This window comes from Palaemon carinicauda, chromosome 41 (assembly GCF_036898095.1).
Source record: "Palaemon carinicauda isolate YSFRI2023 chromosome 41, ASM3689809v2, whole genome shotgun sequence".
In the NCBI taxonomy this organism is placed as follows: Eukaryota; Metazoa; Arthropoda; class Malacostraca; order Decapoda; family Palaemonidae; genus Palaemon; species Palaemon carinicauda.
In genome coordinates, this window is record NC_090765.1 from 7,451,114 (window position 1) to 7,463,911 (window position 12,798).

Here is a 12,798-nt window from a genome sequence, read left to right on the forward strand (position 1 = left end):
AACGATGGGAACTTCATCCTCTTTCCCAAGAATGTCGAAACAGTCGAAACCTTTAGGAACTATCGCCACTTTACGGAACTCGACCCCTCCCAAAGAAGGCGAAAAATTTATGTGTATGGATACCCCCTCTATCTTGACTTAGATTTCATCAACGAACACCCGGCCATTTCAGAAGCTGTTCGCAAACAGTACAAGAAGAACAAGCAGAATTTTGATACCACCACAGTTGTATGCACCTTCACAGGCCCCTCCACTCCCCAATTTCTCGATCTAAATCATTGGGGTAAATACAGAGTTGCAGACTATATCCCGCCGCCCACAAGATGTTTTAATTGCCAGCGTTTTGGGCACCACAAGAGTCAGTGCCAACACGAGACTAGATGTGGGGTATGCTCGGAGAAACACGAAACTGAAGTCTGCATCACTAAACACGAAAACAATCAGCCAACCATAGCTAAGTGCCCCAACTGCTCCGCCGGCCATCATGCCTGGAACAAACGCTGCCCATCTTTCATCCATGAGCTAAATCGAAGGGGCACCCCAGCACCTTCACGAACTCAAATCAATCCTTCCCGCCCTTCCTTCCGCCTTCACCCATCCCAATCCTACCATCCTCCACAGTTATGTCACCAATCCTACGCTGAAGCTGCAAAACCAGCTATCCGCCCCTCTGGCACCGAACCTCCTTGCATGCCTCCCCATCATAGCCCTGCTCCCCTCTCCCCAGCATGCTCGGACCCCACCCCCTCCTCATCCTCACAGCAGGTCCCTCCACCTGAACCAGATATCGACCCCTCCACCTCTTCCCGTCCAAGCATCTCCGCCGGCTCTTCAGGCTCGACCGAGCCTGTCCCTGCGGTACAGCACTCTGCTGGCTCTTCAGGCTCGGCCGAGCCTGTCCCTGTGGTACAGCACTCTGCTGGCTTTTTAGGCTCAACCGAGCCTGTTCCTGCGTTACAGCACTCTGCTACCACCTCACCCATACCCAACCACTCAGCAAACAGATTACCCAATAGTAGGCTATCTAAGGAACCCAGCCCAACCTCTCCTTCCCACCCCGATCTCTTACCCTGCTGCTCTTGCATTAAGAAATTGCAAGAAATCACTATAAACCTCCATTCAGCCCTTCATGGGGCCCCTGGGCTCTCCCCAGACTACACGCGCATCATAGCAAACCTGATTAAGGACCTGACCCAATACCATGGATCCTTACAGCAATGATAGCTCGGACTCTGAAGTTTACCTACACGCATATGAAACCGGCAAGGGACTTAAAATTATGCAGTGGAACATCGCAGGAGTTAGCAGCAAGTATGCACTCCTCCAATCACAGACTGCCACCCTCAAGCCAGACGTCGTCCTCTTACAGGAGACATTGCTCAGGGAGAACTCACTCTTTTCCTACAAAGGATACACTATACACAAAACTCCTCGCACGGACACAACACGGGGACTACTCACACTAGTAAAAGACACAATACAGTCCACAAAGCTACCGACAATACAGTGCGGAGAAGCTGAACTGCTCAGTGTAGAAATCAGACTGGCCCACACAACACTCATCCTACACAACATATATAAAAGCCCAAGAAAGTCTCTGGAAGCTGAAAACCTTTTTGCTTCCATCTCCGCTTCCAACGCCATCCTAGCAGGTGATCTAAATGCTCACCACCCCTTTTTACACTCTCCAAGTACAAACCCCACTGGGAGGCACCTATACTCCCTCCTTCAGGATTTCCCCAACGTTGCCCTTCTGAACAGGCTACCTGCCAGCACCCACATTGCTGGTGGCACCCTAGATTTAATGTTCATCCCAAGAGCCCTCCACGACACCGCCTCCTGGATGTTACACCCGTCCCTTGCCAGTGACCACTTCGCCATCCTCGCCACGGTACCAACCCCCAAACTCCCACCAATCCCGCCACCCCCGGCAAGATGGAATCCTGACTTTGCCCAATGGGACATCTTCGAGAGGCACATGACAACATGGGCTCTCAAGCTCGCAGAAAACCCATCTGAGGACCCCACCTCCCTCCTTACGGAGTTTACAAGACAAATCACCCTGGCTGCGGATGCCTCCATGCCCAGGAAAGGCAGGAACCCGCAACACAATCATAAGGACGTGTGGTACTACTGCCCGCGCATAAAAGAAATGAACAAACGGATAAACAGGACAAGGAAGCTCTTCAGACGGCACAGGACTGATGGGCTACTCTTTCTACTGAGGGAGCTCATAGCCGAAGCAGTTCAAGTTGCCAACGAAGTAAAAAGGGAAAAATGGCTCCAATGGTGCAGCAAAATTTCACAACAAACATCTCTCAAAGCCATCTGGGCCTGGTTTAACAAGGTCTCAGGATCCAAAAGACACCAGACCAAGCCCACTCATCCTCAACCCCATCAAGAGGCAATGAACATAGCTCAAACCTTTGCAAATCGATCGAAATCAACTAACCTATGCCCAGCTACCCAGGCCAGGCAGGAACAACTTCGGCCTAGAAGAAATGACCTAGTTAGAGCAGCCTGCAATGAACCGTCATGCACTGATGCGCTCTACACTTCGGCCGAACTTGAGGCTGCCCTAGCTAAATGTAGAGACACGGCCCCTGGTGCCGATGGCATCACTTATTCGATGCTAAAGCATCTTGGTGAACCTGCCAAAAATATCTACCTACACATAATTAACCTAACGCATGCTCAGAATATCAGGCCCGAACCATGGAACAAACAGGACACCAACCCAATACCAAAGCCTAAGGAAATGAATGCCTATCGTCCCATTGCCCTACTCAGCTGCACTGGTAAGGTAGCTGAACGGATGGTCCTCCGGCGGCTTCGGTGGGCGGTGGGCCCTTTGCACGACAGGCTCTATGCCTACACGAGAGGTATTGGAACACAAGAATGTCTAGCTGATGTCATGGCCACAGTCAACGGAAAAAGTGCACTAGTTGTTTTCCTTGATCTTGAGAAGGCCTATGAGCTAGCCAGCTCTGACGCCATTCTGACATCACTAGTCCTCAAAGGCGTCAGAGGCCACCTCCTTGCGTGGACGCAGAAATATACCCAAAACAGAGTAGCTAGAGTTACTTTCCAGGGAGCCACGTCACCATACATACCACTCGAAAATGGCACTCCACAAGGAGGGATATTAAGCCCCTTCTTATTCAATGTACTCATTGAAAATATATTGAAAGAAGACTACCCGGAGGGCATTCAAATCTTCATCTACGCAGACGATATCTGCGTTGTCTGCCCACACATAGTCAACAACAAACACCGTAAAATGCAAATCGCCCTAGACACCATTGCAGCAAGCTGCCAGGTCTTAGGACTGAAAATAAACCCAAACAAGACCAAAGCCATGGCTATCAAGCACTCTCACCCACCCCCTCCACTAAACCTACTAGGAACGCCTATTGAATGGGTCAACAACTTTACCTACTTAGGTGTTAACCTCAACTTCAGGCTATCACCCACCCCCGAAATAACGCTCCTCAAGCACAAGGCCAACAGCCGACTGAACGCACTCCGACGCATCACGTCACTAAATCAGGGTGCAACACATCACATTCTAAGACTCTTCTACATTCAGGCTGTACGCTCTTTGGTAGAATATGCAGCCCCTGTTCTCACCACCCTCAGCCCTACACAGGAAAAGTCCATTGAAGTAATTCAAAATAATGCCATGAGGACCATCCTCGGTGCCCCGATTTGGACAAGGCTCTCACTGCTTCGAGCCGAAACCCATCTCCTGCCACTCACAGATAGGATAAACTCACGGAACAGCTCTATAATCTTCAAAACTTTCAAGACCAACCGGAACTGCCCACTCCATAACAAACTTCAAGGCCTAATCTCTCTTTCGGAAGATTTGGCCCCTCCTCACACCTATGCTGGCCATCTTATCACAGCCCTAAGATCCAACGGCTCTCAGACAATGCTATCTACACTCAAAAAAGACACCTTCCACCCGGACTTTTTGGAAAAACCCCCCTGGATTCCCAGCCCAATCAAGTACCACTACACCACCCTCCCGTTCTCCAAGGCGCTATGCCCACCAGCACAGGCCTTTAGAGCAGCCCTTGATTCGATCACCTTCACGCTCGCTGACAATGTGTATTATACTGACGGCTCTGTAGACAGGGAGGTTCCTGCGGCAGCTGCAGCAGTCTACTCCCCACATTTCTCGGACTGCTGGAGGATCTCCAACAATGCCTCCACACTCCAAACTGAATTAGTTGCCATACTCAAAGCCCTCACACATTCACTCACCAGTCAAGGGAACACCACGATACATACTGACTCCAGAGGAGCTTTGGCAGCAATCAGGAGCCAAGATATCCGAGAAAACACACTCATCATCTCCTCTATCAGACAGATAGCCCACACACATGCTCTCCAGAACCGACAGATCACACTAAATTGGATCCCCAGTCATATAGGTATACTCGGTAATGAAGAAGCCGATCGATTAGCAAAGCAGGCCCTCCAAGTCACCACTATCAGCATAACCCTTAACCCATCGCATGAACAGTTCAAATCAGCAATGAATGCTTACTGTCAAACACAACTACATAGCTCCATCAGACAAGCCCTATTTGCCTCGTCAAAATCAGCAAAATGGTATATCAACACTACCAGCCTGGCACCACATGATCTACCAAAGAACACGCCCCGCAAACTAGCAGTAATCTACCACAGACTAAGGTTAGGGTACCCCTGCTCATGGGAAATCATCAACCCTGAGGGTAGGCAATGCAAGTACTGCGAAGCTGTTCCGGCACTCCCACTAGATCATTACCTCTGCCACTGTCCAGAAACCACAAATCTGAGACAAAACCTTGGCCAAGGAGTGCCACATACTGCAGAACATGTGACTGCCCACATTCTCAAAAACATAGAGACGCTTGCAGGTTTTCTGCGATCTTACCCCCCACCTAGGTAAGAAGAGTCTCTCCCAGCCTATGCAGATATCAACTCTCAACCACCCTTAGCCTTCTCTCCTTGGTTAAGGCTTTCCTCCGCCCTTTTTTGCCCTCTAACGCAAATCACTCCGCTCCTCTCCCAGCCCCTCTAACTCACTGGGACCAAGTTCTATAACCTTTCACCCTTAAAACTTCATCTCAACTCTTTAGCCCTCAACAGGACCTAAACACTGGGTCACTCGACCCTGCCTGCTTAAAGCAGGTATTCATATAAGAAAAATCCTTTCGACTCTGCCCCTGGCATGCCAGAGCCATACCCAGTGACACCAGGCAAGCAGTATAAAGCACTTATGCCTAAAACTGCTTCTTTCCCCTCCCACCGAGAACCCTTCCCTCCTCTCCCAGTCTCTCTAACTCACTGGGACTAAACTCTTTAATCTTTCACCTTTGAGCTTAATCTCATCACTTTGGCCCTAAACAGGCCTAAACACTTGGTTCTTGACCTTGCCTGCCTAAAGCAGGCATTTCTATAAGTAAAATCCCTTGACGCCGCCCATGGCCAGCCAGGGGCTTAATCAGTGCTGGCCCTTGGGCTGAGCAAGCTCGCTACATGTTGCGAAATCTAATTGACCTTTGCAAGCAGCAATAAGTACTTACACTTAAAACTGCTTCTTTCTTCTCCCACTGAAAACCCTCCTTTCCTCTCCCAGACTCTCCTACTCACTGGGACTCTTTACTATACAGCCTTTCCCTTACCACTATAAAACCTCTTTTCGCCCCTAACTAGGGAAAAGAAAAAATATACTTCCAGGCCCCGCTGATCGTCAACCACCACACCTACCCGCCGGGGAAACCACCTAGGGGCTAGACGCACCGTCAAAAAGCCCCTGTCCGGAGAGAAGCTCCGGGCAATCTAAAGAAGAAGAAGAAGGGAGGGATCTGGCAACACTGTATAATGCCAGATCCCTGTCTGTGGTTTTCCCGCTTCTGACGTTATTAACCCTCATTCTTACTAACTATTGTGGTCTGGTATCACTGTTTGCCCGTCGGGCATGCTCGATCGTGTGGACAGGGCTTAAGTATTAACACAAAATGAGAAGTCCTGAATTATAGAGCACAGATAGAAAAATCAAAATTTTCACCCAAGAGCACATCAGTCACAAATGCTATTAGATGGAAAGGTCTGGGTAAGATAAAGGAACAGGAGATTAGAAGATAACAGTAAGGTCAATCCAACATGTCTCCACCTTATTCCACCACCTGACAAACCTCTTATTCAGTCAGCATAGAACATTCATTTCCTCACTTATTGGGTCAACTGAGTAAGTCGGGGTGATTACCATTAGAATTGAAGTCTACTATTTGAATATTTGGTTGTCCTGTAGACCACCTAACAAGTAATTTCTTTTCACCCAATGAAATTAAAACCATTATAGCATAACCAGCTGATATTCTAGCAATTGTTATATGATTAAAAATTATGTAAATATACAGGTAAGAATTTAGATTCGTAAATATACAGATGAGTTTTTGAATTGGTAAATATACAGATGAGAATTTAAATTAGTAAATATACAGATGAGAATTTAAATTAGTAAATATACTTATGAGAATTAAAATTAGTAAATATACAGATGAGAATTCAAATTATTAAATATACAGATGAGAATTTAAATTACTAAATATACAGATGAGAATTTAAATTAAGATAAAAAATACTTAAATAAAAGTGTTTTCAAATCATGAACATAAAATGTGAACCATCTCGGAGAATTCTAAATTACATTTCAAGATTGACTTGTATGTAGTTGTAAAATAGGTAAAATACCATACCTGGCCTCGCTGTTCGGCAAACTAGATGAGTAAAAGAAAAAAACAAAGGTTTTTTCAGTCTGAAGTACTGTTGAATATAATCACGACAATGGTCAGTAACATCCAAAATGAGTTCCAATAATTCTATGCCAATCAGTTTTGCATGAACCATCTGTAACAGTAAGCAAAGTAATATATTACAAATAAAAGTAGTTTTGTCATTTTAATGTAATAAATATAAGATTGGAGGTATAATTGTATAATCAACTTATACTGTATTATTATATATGCAAACAGCAAAATGAAAGAATATATAAAAAAAGCATCTTAGCTGGGATTTTACTACTACTTACACCACAGAAAGTAATAAGAAGTTGAGAACACTATTATATATAAATAATAAATAAATCCCTTTTTAATATAAAAATCATAAAAACCTACATTTTACAGGTGTTTCCATTTTCCTGAATAGAGATGATAGCATTCAAATTTCAATTGCTGGTGGGTAAAGTACGAGATAGACGAGTAAGGGGACTTTACCTCGAATTCATGCTCCTTTTCAGTAACGTTGAGAAAAATATTTTAAGGAGGAAGTGCTTCCTATTACAAACAGATAAAACAAATAAAAAAAAACTTTGAAACTTAGAAAGAAATGCTTTATTTAAGAATAGCATCATCTAACTTCATTAGCAAGACGTTTTAGCTTTGGCTTACATAGCACCTTCAAACGAAACCGGCTTTTGGCATCTTGCTAACCCACATGTCCTTTGGCTTTGGGTTTACATATTAAACTCCCAACCCCAGCAAGACTATCCTTTTATCTTACCAAGCCAGTTCTTCCAAGCGTGACCCCCAAGAACCTCTCTGATGATGTATGGGGGTTACCTCCTTTGTAGCCACTGTTCTCTTCGGAAGCCAACTGAAAACAGGTAAATTAATTTACTTCAGTCAAAAGAAATTTGCAATTTAGTAAATTCATTCAGGAGAATTTCCATCAACAGATTTTCGAAAGCAAAGTTTCAAATTTAAGGTGAAGCAGAATTATGTTTTAAATATCATAATAGCAATAGTATTAGCCAACTTTCAGAGTTGAAGTGAAAGCCTTCGAAATATGGCTGCTGTATTGAAATACTGAATTAACTTGTAACCATGTACAGAAAAAAAAAATATGAAAATTAAGATAAGATAATCACAATATTATGTTTATATTTGAATCTTCAACTTTCTTAAATAACACATGTGAAAAAGATATAATTCTATCAATTATAAGTAATCAGTTTTGTCATTAAAGCAATATGTTTCATGTATACAAGCATACTTTATTTGCTATACTGTTTCTTATAGTAGGGTGTTAGCCAAGGAATTCTTGAGTATTCTTTAGCAGATTAAGCCACTACCTTATCATACTGTATATCATAAATTTCATTGTTGCCTGCGTAAGGTGAAGGAAATACTTATAAACATAGGTGATTGGGGGCAGGGGCTTTGGTAAAATAGAAGCATGAAGCTAGGAACAACAATATTCTTAGAATCTTATATACTTATTACAAACCTAAGTTTGACTTTGAGTGAGTCACCAATCAATATGGAAACATAGCTCTAGTTCCTTCAGTATCGTTTTTGTATTTAAAATCAGAATCATTGCCAATGAATAGGGCCAGCCAGAGTTCTCTCAAGAAGCCTGGTTCTGTATTTAGCTCCTAGATGGTGTTCACAATAAGGTAAATCCCGTGATACATAATTCCAATTCATCATTCATTATAAACAAGATAACACTACATTACTTAGGGATCAGATGGCAACCAATGAATCTTGAATGGGAGAGCAGGTACATTCTCTATTCTAATCCTAACTACATAGGTAACAAACTGGAATGAACAGTGTGTAAAAACGTAACACTAATGCATGCCATATGCTTAATGGTATTTCTGGACGGATTGGAGTATACAAAAGTTATAAATAGAATTTGTGATATCTGATATTTGTAAAGGCATAATATTCACACAAAACTAAGTTCTCAGCGTTAAAGATAGTTTTTCCTTGCCAAGAAATAAATCTTCATAAAGATCTCTCAACATACACAGTCCATAAATATCTTATTCAGCTTACTTGCACAGACACACAATATATATATATATATATATATATATATATATACTGTATATATATATATATATATATATATATATATATATATATATATATATATATATATATATATATATATATATATATATATCGTCATCATCATCATCTCCTCCTACGCCTATTGACGCAAAGGGCCTTGATTAAATTTCGCCAGTCGTTTTCATCTTGAGCTTTTAATTCAATACTTCTCCATTCATCATCTCCGACTTCATGCTTCATAGTCCTCAGCCAGGTAGGCGTGGGTCTTCCAACTCTTCCTGCACCTTGTAGAGCCCAGTTAAATGTTTGGTGAACTAATCTCTCTCAGGGAGTGCAAAGAGCATATCCAAACCATCTACATTTACCCCTCACCATGATCTTATCCACCTATGGCACTTAGGTAATCTCTTATAGTTTCATTTCTAATCCTGGCCTGCCATTCAACTCTCAATATTCATTTGAGAGCTTTGTTCTCAAATCTACTAATTCTGTTGGATATTGTTTCATCGTCATACCACGACTCATGTCCATGCATTAATACCGGTCCCACTTAACTGATATATAGCCAGATTTTATATGTACTGCCATTTCATGCGATTTGATTCCGAAATCTGACTTAACCTATCCATTGTCTGATTTGCTTTTTTTCAATCTTATATTAAATTCCAAGTATATAGATCCTGTAATAGAGACCATAGTTCCCAATGTTTAATTAATTCTACCTCATTAATCCTTTATACTTCCAATGATATTTCATCTACATTATTCCATTCTCATCCACTCTTTCTTTTAATTATCTTGAGCCCAACCTCCTGTGATATTTCATGCATTCTGGTAAGCAAGCATTGCAAATCTGGAGATGTACTGCTAATAAGGACAGCGTCATCAGAATACTTTAGGTCAGCTAATTTCCTATTACTAATACAGCCCAATCCTTCACCATCTCCAACTGTTATACCCATTGCAAAATCCATAAGGAAGATAAACAACATAAGTAACAAAACATTCCCTTGGAGTACTCCACTGTTCACTGCAAATTCCTTTGGGAGGACTCCACTAACATTCAGACTCCACTAACATTCACTTTGCACTCGCTATGTTCATGAACAGGCTTAATCAAATTTACACATTTAAGAGGAACTCCATAAAAGTGTATGACTCTCCATAGAAATGGCCGGTAACTACCAAAGACTTTTTCATAGTCCACAAATGCCATCAAAAGTGGATTTCTATCTTCTACACATTGTTGTACAACATGCCTCAAATGAAAATTTGGTCGGTACAACTTCTACCTTTTCTAAATCCTGCTTGTTCATCTCTCAGCTTTTCACCAATCTTTTTCTCTAATCTCTTTAGAATAATCATACTATATATTTTCATGACAACTGACGCATTAAAGTCTGGATTCTCTTAACGACCTCGGGATCAGAGCCCCAGGCGAAATCACTCAAAGATTATAGTATCAGACCGGCTGGGATTTGAACCCTGGTCCAGGATACCTGTATGCCAGTGACCATGCCACTCAGCCACGAAGAAAGATCCCGGCCGGTCTGATACTATAGTCTTTGAGTGATTTCGCCTGGGGCTCTGATCCCGAGGTCGTTAAGAGAATCCAGACTTTAATGTATTAATATATATGGCTTATTTGAAATATGAAAAACACGTTTAAATGTGCAAAAATTTATCATATATATATATATATATATATATATATATATATATATATATATATATATAATCTTAGCAATTCATGTTTGCCAATGGTTATACTCATATAAGCAGATGAGCAACTTGGTGGAGTAATGAGAGTTTTGGGTGTGGAAGAAATGCCCCCTAAATCTCGATGAAGTCACTTGCAGCAGGGTAACGGATGTGTTTAAGACGATGGACAAACAGTCTCTTCGGCTTCTACTCCTGATGCCTGGCGGTTGATCTTACTAGAATTAGTATGGACTGGCAGGGGTCACTTGCCTTAGTTAGATAGGCACTGCGCATCACAAGGAACTGGCTATCCTATGATGTATCTAGCCAATGAATCCTCTACGGATTTAGTCAGTCATGGATAGAGAAAATGAAAAAATGGTCCCCAGTCCCGGGTGTAGCGGGGTGCTAAGAATCTCCCGGTTTATAAATCCTAAAGAAAAATTGAAAATAGGCAATTGGAATGTTAAAACCATGAATCAGATTGGGAAGTTACAGCAAGTGGAGAGTGAATTTATGAAATATAGTTTGGATATCTTGGACTTAAGTGAAACACATTGTAAGGGGACTGGTAAGGAAACTTTAGAACAAGGGAATATATATATATATATATATATATATATATATATATATATATATATATATATATATATATGTGTGTGTGTGTGTGTGTGTGTATATATATATATATATATATATATATATATATATATATATATATATATATATATATATATATATATATATATATTTACTCAGGAATATCAGATAGAGCTGGAAGAGAATGGGTAGGAATCATGATGACACCAAGAGCAGAAAAGGTATTAACCGAGTGGAGACATATAAATAGTAGATTGTTACCAGCAAAGTTCAAATCAAAGTAGTGCAATATGAGTATTATAGTTTGCTATGCCAAAACAAATAATTCCCCTGAAGAAAGGAAAAATGAATACTATGAAGAACTGCAGAGGATAATAGATGAGATCCCTGAAAGAGATATGAAAATTGTGATTGGCGACTTCAATGCTAAAGTTGGAAGAAATAATCAAGGGATAGAGAATGTGATGGGTGACGAGGGTCTTGGCGAAGTTGCAAATGAAAATGGAGCATATTTCATAAGTTTCTGTTCAGCAAACAATCTTATCATTGGAGGTACTCTGTTCCAACATAAGAACATCCACAAGACTATACGTGGACTTCATCATATGGCAATTACAAAAATCAGATAGATCACATTGCCATTAATAAAGAGAGAAGGAGGACTCTGAGAAATGTAAGAAGCTATAGAGGTGCAGATATTGGTAGTGATCACCAGCTCCTCATTGCCACACTGGAAGCACCCAACAGAAAGATAGATAGAATACCTAGGTTTGATACAACTAAGCTTCTAGAGGAAGAGCACATAGAAACATTTGCAACTGAATGTAGGAATTGATTTGCAGCCTTAGAGACTTTAAAAGACGAAGAACAGACAATTAATGAAGAATGGTGTGATATTAAGAACATATATCAGTCAGTTGGTAGTGAAGTCTTAGGACAAACAGTTACAAGGAGAAAGTCATGGATATCGAATTATACTTGGGATACTATAGAAAGGAGACAAAGAAATAAATTGATTGTTGAAAGTTTCTAGGAAGTAATGAAAATTACAAGGTAGAGCATGCTAAGTATTCCAGTATTGACAGCGAGGTCAAAAGAAAAGCCAGGAATGACTGGAGAGAGTATTTAGACAACAAAGCAGATGAGGCCGACAAAGCTATGAATTAAGGAAGTGGCTATGGTGTGAGAATTGCTCTTAGAATTATTAGTGAACTCTCGACTGGGGCAAAGAAGAACCATATACTCATCAAAAAGAGAGATTGCTCTGTTATAGCAACAGAAGATGAAGAAAGACAACGTTGGTTGGAACACTTTAGTGAGGTTATGAATAGGACATATTATGGGAATAATTTGATTGATATACCTGAAGCTGATGAAGACCTAGATGTGCCCATGAATGAATTCAGTGTGTTTGAAGTCGAAGCTATCCTAGAAAACTAGAGATGGAAAGCCCCTAGATACGATGGAATAACAGGCCGAAAATGAAGTGACTCCCAGACTACTTACAAGATTATTTTGTAGAATGTGGCATAAAGAGGCATAACCTGATGAATGGGAGTTAGGAGTGTTGGTGAAAATAGCTAAGAAGGGAGACCTGACTGATTGCAATAATTACAGAGGCATAATACTTACGTCA

At 41.4% G+C, this 12,798-nt stretch overlaps 1 protein-coding gene across 2 annotated transcripts in view; it reads right to left on the minus strand.

Moving 5' to 3' along the window:
* Positions 1 to 12,798, minus strand: part of LOC137632303 (prolyl 3-hydroxylase 1-like) — a 254,231-nt gene that overhangs the window by 18,351 nt on the left and 223,082 nt on the right. For both annotated transcript variants that reach the window (XM_068364219.1, XM_068364218.1), the window contains exons 9-10: positions 7,561 to 7,653; positions 6,756 to 6,906 (exon numbers count right to left, since the gene is read on the minus strand). In XM_068364219.1, coding sequence (XP_068220320.1) covers positions 6,756 to 6,906; positions 7,561 to 7,653 — 244 coding nt within the window. The remainder of the gene's footprint in view (positions 1 to 6,755; positions 6,907 to 7,560; positions 7,654 to 12,798) is intronic.